This window comes from Aegilops tauschii, chromosome 7 (genome assembly GCF_002575655.3).
Source record: "Aegilops tauschii subsp. strangulata cultivar AL8/78 chromosome 7, Aet v6.0, whole genome shotgun sequence".
NCBI classification, from domain to species: domain Eukaryota; kingdom Viridiplantae; phylum Streptophyta; class Magnoliopsida; order Poales; family Poaceae; genus Aegilops; species Aegilops tauschii.
This window is the reverse complement of record NC_053041.3, coordinates 242,267,308-242,288,420: the sequence shown is the minus strand read 5'-3', so window position 1 is coordinate 242,288,420 and position 21,113 is coordinate 242,267,308. Positions and strand designations below refer to the sequence as shown.

At 49.3% G+C, this 21,113-nt stretch overlaps 1 protein-coding gene across 2 annotated transcripts; it reads left to right on the top strand.

Annotated features, from left to right (window-relative positions):
- The first annotated feature begins 5,464 nt into the window (after positions 1-5,464).
- On the top strand, positions 5,465-11,181 carry LOC109781971 (ubiquitin carboxyl-terminal hydrolase 2-like). Of its 2 annotated transcripts, none has more exons than XM_045231703.2 (4): positions 5,465-5,676; positions 6,183-8,214; positions 8,725-9,736; positions 10,626-11,181. In XM_045231703.2, exons 1-4 carry the CDS (start codon positions 5,488-5,490, stop codon positions 10,885-10,887), a joined length of 3,495 nt encoding a protein of 1,164 aa, XP_045087638.1. In that variant the 5' UTR covers positions 5,465-5,487; the 3' UTR covers positions 10,888-11,181. The 2 variants fall into 2 exon arrangements, with proteins under 2 accessions (XP_045087638.1, XP_040251771.2); XM_040395837.3 differs by having other exon boundaries at positions 5,488-5,676; positions 6,176-8,214.
- The last annotated feature ends 9,932 nt before the right edge of the window (positions 11,182-21,113 follow it).

Genomic DNA, 21,113 nt, shown 5'->3' with positions numbered 1-21,113 from the left:
GGGCGCGCCCAGGGGGGTAGGCGCGCCTCCCTACCTCGTGGCTTCCTAGTAGCTTTCTTGACGTAGGGTCCAAGTCCTCTGGATCACGTTCGTTCCGAAAATCACGTTCCCGAAGGTTTCATTCCGTTTGGACTGCGTTTGATATTCTTTTTCTGCGAAACTCTGAAATAGGAAAAAAAACAGCAATTCTGGGCTGGGCCTTCGGTTAATAGGTTAGTCCCAAAAATAATATAAAAGTGTATAATAAAGCCCAATAATGTCCAAAACAGAAGATAATATAGCATGGAGCAATCAAAAATTATAGATACGTTGGAGACGTATCACCTGCCAACCGTAGAAGGGATCCCAGTGATTCCATAGGTGTCGTTTCCACCGACACTTATGTTGTGAGGAGAAGGACTGCTGTGGACTATAGATTTCACACCAAGGAACAACAGGACTCCTATGAGACAATTCTGTTGGATAAGAAGCCCATAGTTGTGACATGAAGTGGGTTGATTGGAAGTACATTGACAACAATGAAGACCACTTCCCTGGAGTGCATGAAAGTTTCAGAATCAATGGATTAGACATCTTTGTGGTCAAAAATTGACCAAGTGGAATAATGAGCTCATTATGCAGTTCTATTCAACAGCTCATTTCTACCCAGATGGAAAAATTGTTTGGATGTCTGAGGGTACAAGGTATCAATCTACTGTTGCTAAGTGGGCCAAGCTCATCAATGCTCCAGATGGAGCTGAGGATGACATTGATGTCTATGCAAAGCGCAAGAAAGATCACAACTCCATGGCCAACATGTACAAGGAGATACCTGACAAGGCCTTGGAGACACACAAGCTAGGCTCAGTGTACTATCTATTGTCTGGACTGGCCACCATAAACACCATCTTGAGGCACACCTTGCTGCCCAAATTAGGAGATCACAGGATGATCAGAGGCCACTCCATCAATTTGCTTCAGATGTTTGATGTGCCCCAGAAATTCAAGGTGATGAGTTTGATTGTTGAAACCATCAAGAGAAATGCAGCAGACCAAAAGAGATCATGTGGGTATGCTCCACACATCCAGATGCTCATCAACTCCAAGATGGGCACAGGCACATACCTGTTGGACAAAGAGCACCTTCCCTTGAGGCCAAACTTTGAGGACAACATAGTTGTCATGGATGCTACATATCCTACTTCAGTAGAGGCTCAGGAGAAGAGGGAGAAGGCAAAAGCAGAGAAGGCAGCCAAGATGCCAAGTGCTGAAGAGGCTTCACAAGTTTTTCTCAAGTCAAAACAAGATCAACTTGGATATCTTATTCAAGCCACTTTGAGGATTGATAAAGGATTGGCCACCCTGACTCAGAATCAAGAGAGTCTTGAAAGGATCATTGAAACAAAGTTTTATGATATAGACTTGAAGGTCATAGAGATGCAAACAATTGTTGAGAAGCTCCAGGATGAAGCTGAAGAGAGCAAAGGGAAAGCTACCATTGAAGCTTTTCAGAGAGTGGCTAAGGCACAGAGATCTGCAGCAGTGCCAGTGACAGACACTAGAGCTACTACCTTCAGCACCTGCAGCCACAGCTTCAGTTGCCCCTCCGGTTGCAACTCCACCAGCTCCTACAACCTCAACAGATGCCTTTGTCGCAGGAGTCCTCTCCACGCCACCTCCCGAGGATCAAGCCTAGAGAGCCGCATAGCACTATGCATTTTCGAGCTTTTTGGTAACTTGTTGCCAAAGGGGGAGAAAGTGTATAGATCATAGGCTTCGAGAGAGAGAGAGAGCTTTGATTCTTTTTTTGCTACTTAATTTGCTACCTTGTTTGTTTTGCTTGCTTGGATGATACTTTATGTGTGTGTGAGATACTTGTATGGTCATGCGTTTGATCATATCATACGTTAAATGCTTGTGCTTGGATGATGATATTATCTATCTCTCTTGTATGATCATTCACATCTTGCCTTGGTGATGAGTGCATATTTCATATACTATCATTTTGAGCGCTCCACCAAGATGTATGTGACATGGAAGAGTAACCCATGGTCCTAATCGATTGTGCATTTGCATTCAAAAGCAAATTTTAAATAATGCACAAATTTAGGGGGAGCTCTTGCTTATCACATACTTCTCAAAGCGATGATGTATTTCATTCTTATTATCATTTGTCGAAGCTTTGATCTATATGTTGTCATCAATTACCAAAAAGGGGGAGATTGAAAGTGCAACTAATCCCTGGGTGGTTTTGGTAATTCTTAACAACATGTAGCTCATTGAACTAATATTCTTTCAAGATAATCATTTCAGAAAGTTCAATGACTGGCATGGCATGGACTAGAGATGTGGACCCTTCAAAATGCTAAGGACACATATTGGCTCAAGCTCAAGACTCTACATTTTCATTTTAGTGATCCAAGATCACATTGAGTCCATAGGAAAAGCCAATACTATTAAAAGGGGATGAGGTGTTGCTTAATGGCTCGCTTGCTCAAAATGCTTAGTGATATGCTCCAAAAACCCTCAACCACTTTCTCATTTCCACATATGTCCCAAACCAAAAGTCAAACTCGGCCCCACCGATTTGATCTATCCGGCGCCATCGAGTTCATTTGACATAGCCATAGCCAGAAACCCTAATTAGTTTGGTCTAACCGATAGGGATCTTGGTCTCACCGAGATGGGATTGCAAACTCTCTGTTTCCCTTCGTAACGTTTCGGTCTAACCGAGATGAGAGATCGGTCCCATCGAGTTCGCAATGCAAACTCTCTGCTTCCTTTTCGCAACATTTCGGTCTCACCGAAATAAGCGATCGGTCCCACCGAGTTTGACTGACCAACTCTCTGTTTGCCTATTACAGAAATCGGTCTCACCGAGTTCATGTGATCGGTCTCACCGAGATTACATTATGCCCTAACCCTAACACAATCGGTCTGTAGGATCGAAAGTATGTCTACAGGGGGGTGATTAGACTACTTGACCAAATAAAAATCTAGCCTTTTTCCAATTTTAAGTCTTGGCAGATTTTAGCAACTTATCACAAGTCAAGTAATCAACCTACACATGCAATTCTAAGAGTATAGCAGCGGAATGTAAATCATTGCATATGAAGGTAAAGGGGAGGGGTTTTGAGGGAGCAAACGCAATGTAGACACGAAGATTTTTCCCGTGGTTCCGATAGGTGGTGCTATCGTACATCCACATTGATGGAGACTTCAACCCACGAAGGGTAACGGTTGTGTGAGTCCACGGAGGGCTCCACCCATGAAGGGTCCACGAAGAAGCAACCTTGTCTATCCCACCATGGCCATCGCCCACGAAGGACTTGCCTCACTAGGGTAGATTTTCACAAAGTAGGCGATCTCCTTGCCCGTACAAACTCCTAGGTTCAACTCCACAATCTTGACGGAGGCTCCCAAGTGACACCTAACCAACCTAGGAGACACCACTCTCCAAAAGGTAATAGATGGTGTGTTGATGATGAACTCCTTGCTCTTGTGCTTCAAATGATAGTCTCCCCAACACTCAACTCTCTCTCATAGATTTTGATTTGGTTGAAAGATGATTTGAGTCGAAAGCAGCTTGGGGAAGGCTAGAGATCAAGATTCTTGTGATTGGATTGGAATATCTTGGTCTCAACACATGAGTAGGTGGTTCTCTCTCAGAAAATGAATGCTGGAAGTGTAGGCACGTTCTGATGGCTCTCTCCATGAATGGAGGAAGGGTGGAGGAGTATATATAGCCTCCACACAAAATCTAACCGTTACACAGAATTTACCAAACTCGGTGAGACCGAATACTCAAACTCGGTCAGACCGATTTAGTTCAAAATGTGAACGTTAGGATTTTCGGTGGGACCGACATGTCAACTCGGTGGGACCGTGAAAGTGCAACTATCCCTGGGTGGTTTTGGTAATTCCTAACAACATATAGCAAGGGTTGAGACCAAGATATCCCTGGGTGGGGGAAAGTGCAACTATCCTGGACCGTGAAAGTGCAACTATCCCTGGGTGGGTGAAATCTTGATTTCACTCGAACGCAGGAGTGCGGGTTAATTTCGGCAAAGTGCAAGGGTTTTCCCACAAAAGTGCCCGGCGACCGGCTAGCTCCCGTCTCCGCCATCATGGTGCCACACGTCTCGTGCTGATTGGATGTGGGCTAAGAGCAACTCCAACGCAGGAACCCAAACGGACACGGATTTTGTCCGTTTTATGTCCGTTTGGGTCGCTCGTCCGCCTAGTGGACATGCGGCAGATACGCGAGGATGATAGATTCACCCAACGCAAAGACACGCGGCGGACCCATTTGCTGCCTCTGCGGCTGGTTCCGTCGGCGAAGCAAGCGCGGCCAGAAGCTCGGAGCATGGCGCCAAGCTGGGCAGGTCAAGGAGCGGCTCCCCGCCCAGGCATGGTGGCCGGAGGTGAGCGCGCGGCCCGGCCCGCCAGTGTCATCGGGGAACGAGAAGTACATGGACGCCAGGAAGACATCTCGGCGCCGGTGACCCGGTCGAGACAGAGCGCGTAGTCGGCGCCATCCTCATCCTCGTCGCGGCAGTGCCCGTCGCCCCAGCCGAGCACGCGACGGCCGCTGGCGCCGGCGCGACACTCCTGCCAGTAGATGTCGTAGGTCCAGGCTCCTCCCGCTCAACGAGGTCGCACAGGCGCGCCTGGAGCTCGGGCGACGACGTGGCCGGGCCGTCCAGGTGTGGCGGCGTGGTGGCAAAGTGGCGCACGGCGTCCTGGCACAGGCCGCACGCGAAGCAGGGAGGTCGGGGAGGAGGGGAGCGCCGGAGAGAGGGAGGGTTGCACACCCGGAAGCCGGCAGGCGGGCGGGACGGGCAGAGCCGGCACGCGCCAAGATGGGGAGGCCGGGCACGGCCAGGCGCGGAGCTGGGAAGGCGAGGCGCGGGGGGCGGAGGCGCAAAGGGCAGGCCGACGCTGCTCCAGCGGGGCGGGTGGGTGGGGGGAGAAGAGAGAGGAAAAGAAGGAGAGAGACGGGATGGGACAGATGGGTGGATGGCAAGTGGGCCAGCCGACACATGCAGCCGAACAGAGGGGGGCGAAGAGGGCACAAAGAACGTCCGCTTTGTGTCCGCTTTTGACCCAAATTTTCCTAGATTTGAGCCCAAAATGGGTCCGAGCGGACATCAAACGAACAGCAGGCGAATGCGTTTGGATCGCCACGTTGGGCTGAGTTTTGTGTCCGAATAACCCAAACGGATAAATTGGGTCACCTCATTGAAGTTGTTCTAATTTGCACGTCGGCTGTAATCTCCCATTATGGCTGGGTGGCGGGGTGAGCTTCGGCAAGTTGTTGGACCAAATCGTCACGGCCTGGACAAGTTTCTGTCTGGGTCTGCCGTGCCTTTGCCTCTTTTTTTGGGATCAAGCCCCAAGTTCTGTGCTCGAAAACCGAAACCACGGTCCATCATACCACATACCGGGCCGGGCAGGGCCTCAGAATCTTGCCTAACCCCCGAGATAAAATCCATTCCGGCGGTACGCATGGCCGCATCAGCTCCTCGCCCAGCCCACCAAACCAGCCCCGGCGCCACCGTCCCGCGACCAGCGAAACCGCCTCCCTCCCTTTCGCCGCCTCGCTGCCCACGCCGCTGCTCCGCTCGGTCCTCTTCCCTCGCCGCCTCGCCGCCCACGCCGCTGCTCCGCTCGGTCCTCTTCCCTCGCCGCCTCCTGGTAAGCCTCGTCTCCTCCCCACCTAATCCCGCGTCGCTGGGTGCGCGCGTGCTGGCCTGCCTGCTTGATCGCGTGTTGCTGGTGGGTTTCTCTCGGCCCCCCGAATCGGATCCGCGGCGCCGCTCTCGTGTGTTTCTCCGCCGGAATGCTCGGGTTCTGCATGCCTTGACGGCGGAGTTTTTCCTTGTCCTCCGCTTCGCCGGCGTTCCCGGTTGCTTTTCCGCCGTAAGCTGCGAAGCTCTTGATGCTCGCTAACGGAATGTTCGATTTCCTCTCGTCTTGTTAGTGGTTTTTTTTTTTCTTTTTCTCGTTCTCTGATTTTTCGGGATTTTCGCTTCAGGAAAGTTATTGGCGCCGCTAACCCTTGATGGTTGCTGGGATTTTCGGTTCTTCTTAATGGAGTTTTTTCTAGTCATCTCAAGTCTGGTTCAATCTCTACTCCGTACTGTTCTGTTTTTGGGGTTCAGAATTCACCCTACTCATTCTCGTTGTTTCCTAGTTTCCAGACGGCAGGCGTGATGGTAGAGGAGAAGAGGGAGAGGGCGGAAGAGGCGTCCGAGAGCCCGCAGAAGTCCCCGCGCCTGGACCCGCTGGCCGCGGCTTGTCCTGGATGCAGCGCCGCGTCTGCGTCTCCGACGGGGTGGAGCGAGTGGCCATCATCCGAGGAAGCGGAGGCGGCAACCAGCAGCGACAGTACTGTCGACAGTATGGACGACAGCGGTCGGTGCGACCACATACTTTTCGATCTGGATATGATCGTACATGAACTCAAGGTCGCAAACCAGGTCCTCAAGGAGCCTTGGAAGTGCCAGCGTCGTAATTGCAACACGACCTGGAAGGGAGCCAGTGAGGACGACCAAGGGATGATGAAGTGCATAGACTGCGCCTATTTCTTCTGCTCTGGGTGGCCGGTGGACATAGAAAATCCGCAGGGACACGCCCGCTGGCACGCTGGCGAGCACCAGCATTGGGTTGCTCAGTGGTGCGATGAACCGAATTTGGGATACTGCTTCTTGTGTGCACGCCCCATGAGGCTCAGTGACTTGAGTGAAGATGACTATGCAGTGGCGGCCAGAAACGAAAAGGATCAGCAAATGCCGGGGGATAGCGCTGCAAAGGATGGCTGGGGAACAATGGCCGGCGTTGTAAAGGATGACTGGGGAACAATGGCCAGCATTGCAAAGGAAGGGTGTGAGACGGGGGCCGAGAACCCGCAAAACCCCCCGCCCATGGACCTTCTGCTGCTTGCGTCTGCGGCTGAGAACATGCAGAAATACCCGCACCTGGACCTGCCTGCGTCCGAGGCGTTGGTGTTGTCGAGCGAGTCGCCATCGACGGGGGAAGCGGAGGAGACGAGCGACTGCACATACGACATCGGGTCATGCGAGCACTTGTTCAAGGACAGGGAGGAGCTGGATGATATGGTGCTTGATATCAAGACCGCCGAGAAGCTCCCAGAGTGCGAGCATTTCCTGTGCACGACCACCTGCACCTGGAGGGGAGCTGCTGCTAGGTTCATGGTGTGCACGGAGTGCACCTCTACATTCTGCACCGGGGAGAAGGGGGGCATGGAAAATCCGCAGGGACACGCCCGCTTGCACGCCACCAGGGACTACCATTGGGTTGCTCTGTGGTACGATGAACCGTATAAGGGCTACTGCTTCGAGTGTGGGCACGTTCTGAAGCTCGGTCAGGACAAGCTGAGCGATGATGAGTGGGCAGCTGTGGCCAGAAATAAAAGGGATGAGCGGGCAATGTCGGCCAGCAATGGATGGGATGAGTGGGGAACAGCGGCCAAGAGTTATACAAAGGATTTGTGGGCAATAGTGACCGGCGATGATGCGTCTGGGTACTCTAATGGAAATGGCTGTGTTATCAGAGGGTTGCCGAATCTTGGAAACACATGCTACATGAATGCACTGCTACAGTGTCTCCTTGCGCTCGGTGAGCTGAGGACAAGGATTTTAGGACCGGGTGCTCGGCTGGGGAGAATTGGTCTGCACCTGAAGCAATTGTTTGTGGAGACAAGCAGCACAAATGATGCCAGACGCGCGCTGGATCCAGAGATGCTATTGAAAGATATGCGGGTGTTTAATCCGCAGTTCAAGGGCTCTCTTATGCAGGATAGCCAAGAGTTTCTTGCATCTTTGCGCAGTGCTTTGGAAGAGGAGACAAAGGACCTAAACAAATTGCATGGGGGCGCGGAGTTTCATGCAATTGGCAATTCCATTTTTGGGGGCTGGTTGCGTCAGACCTTATACTGCATAAGTTGCCCAACTAAATCAGTTTTGGGTCTGCAATTCGATGAGCTCCAACTGGCGCTGCCATCAAAGGATTGTCCAGCCAGAAGTGTTACGTTACCACCAATGACCAGAAGCCGTGGATCTCCGACGAAGTCTCGTAAGGAACTATTCCAACAAACCGACAAGACTGATGAAGAAAAGATTCAAACAATTGCTGAAGGCGGTGATTCTCAGTTTCCTGGTTCAGAATTTGGAAATGAGGCCATAGAGAAAACACCCAAGCCTTTGCAAGTTGGTAAGTCTATGTGCTCCTCTAGCTAACTTAAAACATATAATGTGGAACAGGCCCGCAGGTGTGGAATAGCGAGATCTAGTACCAGCTAGCTATTTTTCTGAACACAGAACACATGACACTTTCCGGTATGGAGCTCCGGTAATAGCTAAGTAGAGAAAATTGTTAAGGACATTTTACACATGCATTAAAAAAGTAGCAGCAAAGCGTTCGGGGTGGCTACGAAAAATTGGGCTGGATGTTTCAGCAGTCTTAGCATGAAAAAAGTGTTTGGTATAGTGTCGTAGTTTAAATTGACATTTGAAGATAACTCAGGGTCTTGAGTCCTTACCTTCATAAAATAAGTGTTACTCAAAATGGTTGGTTAACTTAAGCGTGTATGGATATTGTCGAAAAAAGAGAGCTTAGAACGTGGTGGATAAAGATTCTTAAATATGCAAAGGATGAGGGTTTCTGGTTGCATAATCTTGCCAATGCTGATGAAACTAAATCCCTGTATGCTTGAATCTGCAGATTCTACTGAAGTGGAGGATGTTGCACACGGTCGTTTGCAGACTCAGAAAAATGATGTCCCACGAGAGATCATTGAAGTGCCAATAAAAGTTCTTGATTTCATTCCTAACTTGTTTGATGACACTGAACGAACGGATGAATCAATAGTAGATCCTCACGGTCCAGAAGATACTGGTCCACCTCCACTTGTTGATATAGAAGCCAAGGAGAACACTTACTCAGTAGAATTTACTACAGAAGACAAGGGGAGAGCTCAGAGCAGTGATATTACTGATGATGAGGCAGTACATATGAACTCTGTTGCATCACTCGAGGACTGCTTGACACTTCTTTGCTATTGTCCGGTGGGATGGAAATGTGATAACTGTTCCAAGGTTGTTGAGCTGCCGAGAAAAAATGGAAGTGAAAATGGTGAACCGATGATAGCAAGTACCAATGTAAACCCAACAGTTGAAGGAGACCAGACTGAATTATCAGACAGGAAAACATGCCCAAGTGAGCGATCTAATGATTTGAATAGCTTGTCGGTACATTACACCTCTCCAAGTAGACAAACACATGGTTCAGATGCACATCATCAAGTTATTCTTTCTGAAGACAGAATTAGTGAAGAAATCACTTCAGGGATGAGCTATGATGAAAAGAACTCGGCCTCTTGCAGCACTACCAATAAAAAATCTGAAAGTCACGAAGTTGTTCAGGAAGCTGCACCTAGTTCCTTTCCAACTGATAAACAGACTGACCTGCTGAGTGCCCAGGATAGTCAGGATACCAGCGACCAAAATCTAGGCAGTGGGAAGCAGGTAAAGCTGGATGATCATAGTGTGCAACAAGTGGAAGAAAACCGAATTGAGCAGAAATATGAGACTGGTGGTTTTCAAATACAATTGATTACTAAGCTGCCACCTGTGTTAACCATTCAACTGAAGAGATTCACCAATGCTCTTTCTAAAGTGAGAGGACATGTGAGCTTTAAGGAGATTCTTCATGCAGGACCGTTCATGGACCCCAGGTACCGACTTCTGATAGTTCTATACAGCAACTTATAAGACTGTTCTTTTATGCCTATTCCATTAAGTCCTTACCTTTAGAAATCCAGCAACTATTTTGTGTCATAGTTTGCTTCTACAAAGCTTTAGGAGTATTCCTTCTCTACAAAAATAGGCATTGCAGGTTACAGAAATGAAGGTTTTCAACACAAAAAATATGTCAGACTTCAGGAATTTATATGTAAGTTTGTAAACTATTTTATAGGTTGAGGTTCAGACTACAATTTTTTTCTTGGTTCAGACTAGCATTTCGTACTTGTCAGGACACGATAATTGCAAGCTTGACTGAATCGTCTGAAGGCATCAGCTTAATTTGAGTGTGTACTGACAGCCTGATATGGACCATCACCAGAACCCTGTGCCATTGATTGAAACTGTTAATATTTCTTTTTTAGTATAGGATACCATATTGCAATATGTATCAGATGTCCAGGCCGTTGAGTACAAACTCTGTTCACCTTGGCAGTGTATCGGTATCACTGACCAAGTTATGATTATATTATCATCACCTTGGTGTAGCGTATAAAATCTGTTTGAAGTTTGGATTGTTAAGTATAGTTCTGGTTTTAGACTTGCAATTGGATGGATATCATATATATACAAACCTAACATCTTTGAATGGCCTGTTGAGAATTAGTATGAGCCTTTATTTCTAAGAGTTATAATTAGTAAGTACGTAATCAGTCACTTGAGATACACCATATTGTTTTGTTAATCTGATAGAGCTTTCTTGTTAACAAATGTCCAGTTTGTTGTTTGAAGAAAGACATTGCATTGTTGGTACTCCAGCTTAATCTTCAGTTTCCTTGCATCTGATCTAGCTGTTTATTACTACTTTTTTTTACTCTTCAGTTCCGAGGACAAAGGTAACTCCAGCTATCGTCTAGTTGGTGTCATTGAGCACCGGGGCCACGCCTTGAGTACAGGGCACTACGTTGCTTATGTGAGGGCAGGTCGCAAGCAGCAGAGCAGTGGTTCTTCCTCATGGGTTTGCGCAAGCGATCGCGACATCAAGGAAGTTCCCCTCGAAGAAGTTCTCGGGTGCGAGGCGTACATGCTTTTCTATGAGAGGATGGATGACCGCGGCATATCTGGGAGCCTAGCCACCAACTAACCAGACCAGATGGACAATGAGAAAGGATGCACAAGTTTGATTATAGCAAGCATGGCAATTGCCAAGTGTAGATAGATACATAGAGTCGTCATCACGTCCAATTTTGTTGCTTTGGCTGAGTCATTGCAAGATTTTGCATTGGTTGCAGCATGTAGATTGCAGGGTAGTCTTTTTCCCTTTTTTGCGAATTGATTGCAGGGTAGTCAACTGGAAAGAATTCGGCCAGTGTTGTTGGCCAGATGTTCACTCGTTTATAACCAGTTCTCTGTCCATGAGAAACACATCATTTCTCCATCATCTGTCCTTACATATTGAGAAAAAAGAACAACATTGACTGCGCAGGACAGTGGAAAACATGGAACATATCCAATTAATTACACTTAGAAGTAACAGTTGATGATTGTTCTCAACCTCTTCTGGATGCGTGGATTATGCGTATCCGAGTAGCGAGTCTAGTAAGTCTGAATCCACGGGAAAAAGAAATCTACTGTCAACTGCCATTTTGCATTTTCTTCCCCATCATAGGAGCGGCTTCGTCTGTCATTGTTACTGTTTTTTTAGTTGGAATTGTTGCATTTTATCCAAATCACAAGAAAAAGGCAAACAGGAAGCGATTAGTCGCTTCTGGCGGAGCTTAACAAAGGCCAACTACTACATAGAGAAACAACTAGTAGTCATCGGTGATAGTGAAGCCGTCAGACGCAGAAGTTGTCGCTTGACGGATGAAGCCGAGCCGATACATTAGGCGGACGAAGTGAGCGAGACCAAAACGGGTCAGACGTGGAGTGGCAATCTCCGAAGCTACCATAGAGTCAATACACTCTAGTGGTACTTAGAATCAAGTCTTACAATGTTTTTCTTTTTCTAACATGGACAGTACTTTCACTCATTTAGGCCATCCTCTTTTTCTCCCTGCAAAAATAAAATAAAATTGCTGCTTATAATTTTGTTTTGGATAAATATATAAACAGGTTGCCTGCTTACAAAGCTAATACTCTTTCATGCTGCTAGGCTTGAGCTGATTAGATATGTTTTCTCTGCTATTCCTATGTGCTACATGACTAACATTTTGTTTAGCAAGAAATTTATAGCTAAACTCACTGCTATTATTATGAATTCTTGGTGAACAGGAATTAGAGAAAATAATTCTAATAGAAGCCTTTGTCTTAGAGCTTGGTATAAGGAATTTGCAAGCTGTAATGAAGGTCTAATTCTTGCGGCTTCTTGGAGACTTGCTAAAGCCCCTTCTTCTCATTTACACCTTGTGCTTAAATCCAAATATTTCCGTGATGCCTCCATTTGGACTACCACTCCAAACACTCCCAAATCAGCATTCTGGTCCTCCATTTTCAAAATGATTTCTAAGCTCAAAGCTCATTTTTTTCTACCAAATCACGCAAGGGAATATCTCTCGCTGGAGAACTCCTTTGTGTTCTCATTGGGCTACGGTTCATGATCAACTCATTATTCAGCGTCCTGGATACAAATATCCTTCTCTTGTTAAAGATCTTTGGCTCCCGGGACAAAAAGTCTAGAACAATAATCTCATTCACTCTCTCTCTTCCAGCAGCTTTTAGCGTCTGCTATTATCCAAACTGAGATTATTAATATAGATTATCCTGACATGTCATGCTCGGATCTTACTCCTAATGGAATTTGTTCTTCCAAATCCACTTAAAAATCATGTTTGCGGGATATTCATGGCAATCCTAGAAATTCCCCTTCTTAAGTTTCCTTGCAGGTTAAAAATCTCCTCAACATGATTTGGAAGCGAAAGTCCATGATTCCCAGAGTACAAAATTTTGCTTGGAGGCTTCTTCAGAAAGCTCTCCCCACTGGTTTGAGGGCTAGCCGCTTTTCTATACATATTTCTGAATTTTGTTGCAGATGTGGCCAACAGGAGAATGAGATACACCTCTTTTCTTTGTGATTTTGCTAGAACAGCATGGTACTGCCATCCATATTAGATCAGATGTTTTATTTCATAGTCATTCCAATATGCGCAACATTATTCCGGCTTTGCTTAACATGAATCGTCCACATGCTTCTGCTTCAAACATTCTCAATTTTATGTGGTGCCTTTGGAAAGTAAGAAACGACTATCTTTTTGACAGGAAGAAGGCTCTCCCTCACCACATTAGTAGAAAAAAGCCTAGTAGCAGCGTTCAAAAAACGTGGTTACCGGCGCAGAGCCCAGACGCCGGTAGTATAACGCCAGTGATAAGTCTCACTAGCGGCGTCTGCTTCCAACGCTGGCAGTAATGTCTTACTACAGGCGTGTGTGAGCCACACCTGAGATAAATATGTTATTGTTGGCGTCTGACGTACGTCAACACCATCCAAGAGTGTTGGTATTAAAGAAAATTGTGTTGCATCATGTGGAATCACATTACATTATAAAAATGCATTGATATGAAATCACATGATATTACCTAAAGGCACTGCAGCTGAAATCACATTATATTACCTAATTAAAGGCCATTACTGACGGTGTCCTGGATAAGGGGGTACTAACCCAGTCGTCCCATTCTCCTCAGGTTGGGCCGACGAGCCTTCATTCGTGATCAAGATGGACTCCGGAGCCTGTACGCAGGAGGTGTGATCAAGACCGCCTCCCTCGAAGACTTGACGTATATATACTCCAAGATCTCTGCTGCTGCCTAGCTCTTAGTTACCGACCTTGTAACCCTAGATACCCTCCCTGGCATGTATATACACTACAAAAAAAAGACACATCTGTGACATTTTGGGCCGAACGAATTTTTTTTCTGTCATACATATGACACTTCTATGACGATAATTGTGACAAAACCCGGTATCATCATAGATGTGGTGGGCTCCTACTTCTATGACAAAAAATCATGACAGAAAATGGGCTTTTCGTCCTGGGCGGGCCGGAGACGCAGCAGCATGACATTCTTTGGGCCGTCCATGACGGAAAAAACCGTGGTAGAAGTGAGGGCGAGGAAAATTTCGGGGAGTTCCCGGTTACGGTGGGAGGTCGAGGGCCGAGCGATGCGCGTTTCTCTCGTACACGTGCACGCGTGTGTGCGAGGCGTTGGCTCTAACTGAACCCGAGCGAGGCGTTGGCTCGAGTGATTGCACTGCAGGCTACGCGTTACTGAGCCCGAGTGATCGATCGATGGCTGTTAACTGAATCCGATCGAGCGATTACTTCGCTACTGCTGCTAACTGAAGCCGATCGATGCTGCCTCTGGATGAACAGTGAGCGTTGCTAGGGGGGGTTTGGATGAACAGTTCCCGGTGGGGGTGGATGAACAGGACCCCGTGGTGTTGTCTTTGGATGAACAGGACCCTGATCGATCGAGCCGGTTGGGGCTGGATGAACAGGACCCCGTGGAGGGCAGGATGAACAGGACCACCCCGTGGAGGGCAGAATGAACAGTAGACGGTGGAGGGCTGGATGAACAGTAGCCCGTGGAGGGGTGGTTGAACAGGAGCCCGTGGAGAGGGCTGGTTGAACAGTAGCCGGTGGAGTAGCGCGTGGTGGAGGCTGGATGAACTGGAGCCCGTGGATGAACAGTCGCAGGTGGAGGTTGGAGGAGGTCGACGGTGGATGAACAGTAGCCCGTGGAGGCGGGAGGGGGTCGACGGTGGAGATGAACAGTGTCCGTGGAGTCCCGTTTTGCGGTACGCCACACCCCTCCCGATGAACAGGACCCCCGTTTCGACCGTAGCGCTCCAACACAAGTCCGTTTCCTCCGTTTTGCGGTACGCCACACCCCTCCCGATCAACAGGACCCGCGTTTCGACCGTAGGAGGTCCGTTTCCTCCGTTTTGCGGTACGCCAGACCCCTCCCGATGAACAGGATCCCGTTTCAAACGTGGCCGGTCGAACACAAGGCCGTTTCCTCCGTTCTGCGGTACGCTAGGCCTTGTTTCCATCGGTTGTTCCGTCCAAGCCCTCCCGATGAACACGACGACGCATTCCGTTCCGACCCAGCCGGTTGGCTCCCCATGAACACGACGATGACGCTGTTTCTCCGTTCCGACCCAGCCATGTACACGAGCCCTGGCCGTACGTATGCGCGAGTAGGCGTTCGAGACCCTACCCGTATGTACGTATGTGGCCGTATTTTCTTTCTTGCACACTGGCCGATGTACGTACGTGTACATGCTACGTGCGCGCCTCTACATCGACCAGTATGTACGTACACGTTCGCGACCAGAATGACAATGCTACGTACGCTTCGACCAGGTGGGTCCCGACTGTCAGGCACTTCCTTGCCTGCGAAGATGTAGCTGGTGGGTCCCAGCAGTCAGGGGGGCGAATCGTTTTTTTTGCCCGGACGCACTTCCTTGCGTGCGAAGATGTAGCTGGTGGGTCCCAGCAGTCAGGGGGAAACGTTTTTTTCGCAAAATACAGTGGCCCATCCGGTGGGTCCCAGCTGTCAGGTGGAGGAATCATTATTTTCCGCGTAATAAGGAGGCACTTCCTTGCTGCGGACGTGGACCCAGCTGTCAGCCTTTCCACGTACAGTCCACGTCCGATGGAAGTCCTTCCTTGACCACGTTGACCACGCCGTGCCGAGAGCACCAGGGCGGTGGACGACGGCGAGGCCTAGGAAGGGGACGACGGGGAGCCGGGGAAGACGCGGCAGTGGAAGCCCGCGCGGAGAGGAGTACGAGGGTTCACTGGTTCGGCTGCGGTGTGAGGCTGCCGTCGCCGCAGGGCCTGGCCAGCGGTGGGAATAGTAGGGGGCGGTGAGGCCTCCGCGGCAGCACAGCCGGCCACGGGAGGCAGGAGCATGTGGCACGACCAGCGCTGCTTTGGGCGGCTGGAGCAAGAAGACCAGAGGTTGAAGAAGCACTACGGCCGTTGGATGGACATCGTACGGTCACTGGAGCTAGAATCGTTCATATTGACTAAAGTTGACAAAGGCCCCCGTCCCAGTCAACTTAGTAGGCCCACAAGTCAGCCTCCCACCATGGTGGGTCCCAGCTAGCAGGGGGAGTATTCATTTTTTTGTGAGTAATAAGGAGGCACTTCCTTGCATGCGAAGATATAGCTGGTGGGTCCGAGCTGTCAGCGGCGGTAACATTTTTTTCGCGAAATACAGAGGCCCTTTCGGTGGGTCCTGATGTCAGGTGGAGGGAATCATTATTTTGCGCGTAATAAGGAGGCATTTCCTTGCGTGCGGCCGTGGACCCAGCTGTCGGACTCTCCACGTACAGTCCACTTCAGATGCATGTCGGTCGTTGACCACGTTGACCAGGCCGCGCCGAGAGCACCAGGGCGGTGGACGACGACGAGGCCTAGGAAGGGAACGACACGAAGGCAGGGAAGACTCGGCAGTTGTTTCCCATGCGAAAGGGAGTACGACTGTACGAGGGTTTACTGGTTCGTCTGCCGTCGCCGGAGAATAACAGCAGGTGTGGGTGAGTAGAGGGATGGCTAGGCCAGCGATGGGAGTACGGTGGGGCGGTGAGGCCTGCGCGGCAGCAGAGCCGGCCGCGGGGAGGAGGGAGCATGCAGTCCCGCCGGCGCTTGTTTGAGCGGCTGGAGCAGGAAGAGCAGAGATTGAAGAAGCACGACGGCCGTTGGATGGCCATCCAACAGTCACTGCTTGTGCGTCAACCTTTTTTTTAGGAAAGCCTCAAATATGTGGAAAACAGCATACAACCCATCTGCCATTATTTCTAATAATTTACAGCCCATTTGCTTTATTAAGGTTTTTTTGAGCCCATATTCTTAATTTTAGCATTACAGCCCATATTGTGGCCACGGTTAAAAAATTATACGAAATTTTGCATATTTCGGTGCGGTCCGAACTGTTTTTAATCCCGAAATTTCGACTCACATTCAAACTGATTTTAAAAATAAATGTATATCAATATAAAATCCAACAAATTCTCCACGCATAAAAATTAATGTAATTTAAAATCTCGAAATGAAAAAAAAGATATTTGAAACTAATTGCCGGTTTGATGTGTTTTAAAAATGTACATCCCATTTCTCATTACTGATGGGCCATTTTCTAGGCCAGCCGAATGAAAGCTCTCCTCGTCTTGAAAGATTTGCAGCCCAACAGGCCTGACAAAGCGACTTACTTGGCAAATCACAAAAAAACTGGGCTGTGGCCGTGGACCCAGCTGTCAGCCTCTCCACGTACAGTACTCTTCCGATGGAAGTCGTTCCTTGACCACGTTGACCACGCCGCGCGGAGAGCACCACGGCGGTGGACGACGGCGAGGCCTAGAAAGGGGACGACGCGGAGACGGGGAAGACGCGGCAGTGGAAGCCCGCGCGGAGAGGAGTACGAGGGTTCACTGGTTGGGCTGCGGTGTGAGGCTACCGTCGCCGCAGGGTCTGGCCAGCGATGGGAATAGTAGGGGGCGGTGATGCCTCCGCGGCATCACAGCCGGCCACGGGAGGCAGGAGCATGCGGCACGACCAGCGCTGCTTTGGGTTGCTGGAGCAAGAAGACCAGAGGTTGAAGAAGCACTACGGCCGTTGGATGGACATCGTACGGTCACTAGAGCTAGAATCGTTCATATTGACTAAAGTTGACAAAGGCCCCCGTCCCAGTCAACTTAGTAGGCCCACAAGTCAGCCTCCCACCATGGTGGGTCCCAGCTAGCAGGGGGAGTATTCATTTTTTTGTGCGTAATAAGGAGGCACTTCCTTGCGTGCGAAGATATAGCTGGTGGGTCCGAGCTGTCAGCGGCGGTAACGTTTTTTTCGCGAAATACAGAGGCCCTTTCGGTGGGTCCCTGATGTCAGGTGGAGGAATCATTATTTTGCGCGTAATAAGGAGGCATTTCCTTGCGTGCGGCCGTGGACCCAGCTGTCGGCCTCTCCACGTACAGTCCACTTCAGATGCATGTCGGTCGTTGACCATGTTGACCAGGCCGCGCCGAGAGCACCAGGGCGGTGGACGACGGCGAGGCCTAGGAAGGGAACGACACGGAGGCAGGGAAGACTCGACAGTTGTTTCCCACGCGGAGGGGAGTACGACTGTACGAGGGTTTACTGGTTCGTCTGCCGTCGCCGGAGAATAACAAAAGGTGTGGGTGAGTAGAGGGATGGCTAGGCCAGCAATGGGAGTACGGTGGGGCGGTGAGGCCTGCGCGGCAGCAGAGCCGGCCGCAGGGAGGAGGGAGCAGGCAGTCCCGCCGGCGCTTGTTTGAGCGGCTGGAGCAGGAAGAGCAGAGATTGAAGAAGCACGACGGCCGTTGGATGGCCATCCAACAGTCAATGCTTGTGCGTCAAGCTTTTATTTTGGAAAGCCTCAAATCTGTGGAAAACAGCATACAACCCATCTGCCATTATTTCTAATAATTTACAGCCCATTGGCTAATTATTAAGGTTTTTTTTGGAGCCCATATTCTTTTTGTTAGCATTACAGCCCATATTGTGGTCACGGTTAAAAAATTATACGAAATTTCGCATATTTCGGTGCGGTCCGAACTGTTTTTAATCCCGAAATTTCGACTCACATTCAAACTGATTTTAAAAATAAATGTATATCAATATAAAATCCAACAAATTCTCCACGCATAAAAATTAATGTAATTTAAAATCTTGAAATGAAAAAAAAGATATTTGAAACTAATTGCCGGTTTGATGTGTTTGAAAAATGTACAGCCCATTTCTCATTACTGATGGGCCATTTTCTTGGCCAGCCGAATGAAAACTCTCCTCGTCTTGAAAGATTTGCAACCCAACAGGCCTGACAAAGCGACTTACTTGGCAAATCACAAAAAAACTGGGCTGTGGCCGTGGACCCAGCTGTCAGCCTCTCCACGTACAGTACTCTTCCGATGGAAGCCATTCCTTGACCACGTTGACCACGTCGCGCCGAGAGCACCATGGCGGTGGACGACGGCGAGGCCTAGGAAGGGGACGACGCGGAGCCGGGGAAGACGCGGCAGTGGAAGCCCGCGCGGAGAGGATTACGAGGGTTCACTGGTTCGGCTGCGGTGTGAGGCTACCGTCGCCGCAGGGCCTGGCCAGCGGTGGGAATAGTAGGGGGCGGTGAGGCCTCCGCGGCAGCACAGCCGGCCACAGGAGGCAGGAGCATGCGGCACGACTGGCGCTGCTTTGGGCGGCTGGAGCAAGAAGACCAGAGGTTGAAGAAGCACTATGGCCGTTGGATGGACATCGTACAGTCAATGGAGCTAGAATCGTTCATATTGACTAAGTTGAGAAAGCCCTTGTCCCCGTCAACTTAGTAGGCCCACAAGTCAGCCTCCCACCAAGGTGGGTCCTAGCTAGCCGGGGGAGTATTCATTTTTTTGTGCGTAATAAGGAGGCACTTCCGGTGGGTCCGAGCTGACAGCGGGGGGAACGTTTTTTTCCTGAAATACGGTGGCCCGTCAGGTGGGTCCCAGCAGTCAGGGGGCAAACATTTTTTTCGCAAAATACGGTGGCCCGTCCAGTGGGTCCCTGCGGTCAGCTGGAGGAATCATTATTTTCCGCGTAATAAGGAGGCACTTACTTGCTGTAGCCGTGGACCCAGCTGAGACTCTCCACGTATAGTATACTTCCAATGGAAGTCGTTCGTTGACCATGTTGACCTCGCCGCGTTCCGTTGCATGCATGCGTCCATGGGCGTGGTGCGTCCCCACTGTCAGCCTCTCACGTACAGTCATCTTCCGATGACTCTCGGTTGTTGACCACGTTGACCACACCGTGCCGAGCGCACCCAGACTGGAACGACCCGGAGATGGGGAAGAAGGGGCAGTGGAGTCGCAGATGGAGAGGAGTGGGAAACTTCACTGGTTCGAGTGCGCGGCAGCACAGCCGCGGTGCCGCCCACGGAAGACAGGAGCAAGAACAGAGGTTGAAGAAGGAGCACGGCTGTTGGATTAACATCCAACGGTCCAGCTGCTAGAATCATTTGTTGATTAAGTTGACAAAGCCGTGTGTACACGTCCGCTTAGTAGGCCCACAAGTCAGTCACCAAATCTGACGGGTCCCAGTTGTCAACGGGATGAATAATTTTTTTCGCAAAACAAGGAGGCACTTCCTTCCGTGCGAAGATACAGCCGGTGGGTCCCAGCTGTCAGGTGGAGGAAACATTTTTTTCAGGTTAATAAGGAGGAACTTTCCTTGCGTGCGACCATGGACCCCGTGGGTCCCAGCCGTCAGGCTCTCCACGTACAGTCCTCTTCCGATGACTCTTGTTTGTTGACCACGCCGCACCGAACGCAGCGAGGCGGTGGACGACGGCGAGGCCCCGGACGGGAACGACTCGGAGATGGGAAAACGCGGTAGTGGAGTCGCAGATTGAGAGGAGGAGAAGGGTTATAACTGGTTCTGTTGCGGCGTGGGGCTGTAGTCTGTGGAGAATAACAGGAGGTGTCGAGGGGTGGAGGGATAGCCTGGCCGGCGGTGGGGTAGCGCTTCGCAGCAATGCAGGCTAAGCAGAGCCGCTAGCCGCCGGAGGCCGGACCAGGCGGTCCCGGCGATGCTGGAGGAAGAAGACGAGAGATTGAAGGTGCATGCCGGCCATTGGATATAAATCCAATGGCTGTGGATGACACAATCATTTGTTGACCAAGTTGACAACGCCCTGCGTAGGCTTCGACCTATTGGCCCACATGTCAGCCTGCAAAAATGAGGCATATATTTAGCCCATGTTTTCTAGAATGTACAGTCCATTTGCTGGGCTGGATGAACAAATAATTTCGCGTCAATCAGGCCCATTTGTATTTTCTAAGAAAACCCAGCCCATTTGCACTTCCTTGAAATACACGTATTAGGTGGGCAAGTTATATATATAATGTTATGTTAGAAGGAGCAATTAATATCAAAGAATAAACCGAAGAGGCACATTATATATATATAATTAAGAAATTAGCGAGTTATTGCTCAAAATAAAAATGAGCGCGTTATTATTAAATTGGTCCTTAAAATCTTCGCAAGCTTTTGTACGCAATCACCAGGATTTTCCTTGCCTGTGAGTAAAAAACAACCAGGATTTTCCTTGCCAACTTCCGTTAAACATTTACTTTTATAAGTTAATAACACGTGGGATGTTTTTATAATGTATATATAAGTCTCTATAAAATATACGATAATAGTAATAATATAAATATATATATATATATATATAATGTGGTTAGAAGGGAAAACATAAATTGGACGCAGCATTACTTTTATAAGAGACCTGCGTTTTATACCCCACAGTAGGCATACTAACAAGTTCACACACAAATACAACAGAAAAAGTAAACATTCATATCAAACTCAGGTTCAC

What these genes read in the sequence shown, in the direction of transcription:
- LOC109781971 (XM_045231703.2), top strand. Translation starts at nt 5,488, where the DNA reads ATGGCCGCATCAGCTCCTCGCCCAGCCCACCAAACCAGCCCCGGCGCC. An exon ending in ACCCAAGCCTTTGCAAGTTG is followed by an intron (nt 8,215 to 8,724) that starts GTAAGTCTATGT and finishes TTGAATCTGCAG; the next exon opens with ATTCTACTGAAGTGGAGGAT. An exon ending in GGACCGTTCATGGACCCCAG is followed by an intron (nt 9,737 to 10,625) that starts GTACCGACTTCT and finishes TTTACTCTTCAG; the next exon opens with TTCCGAGGACAAAGGTAACT.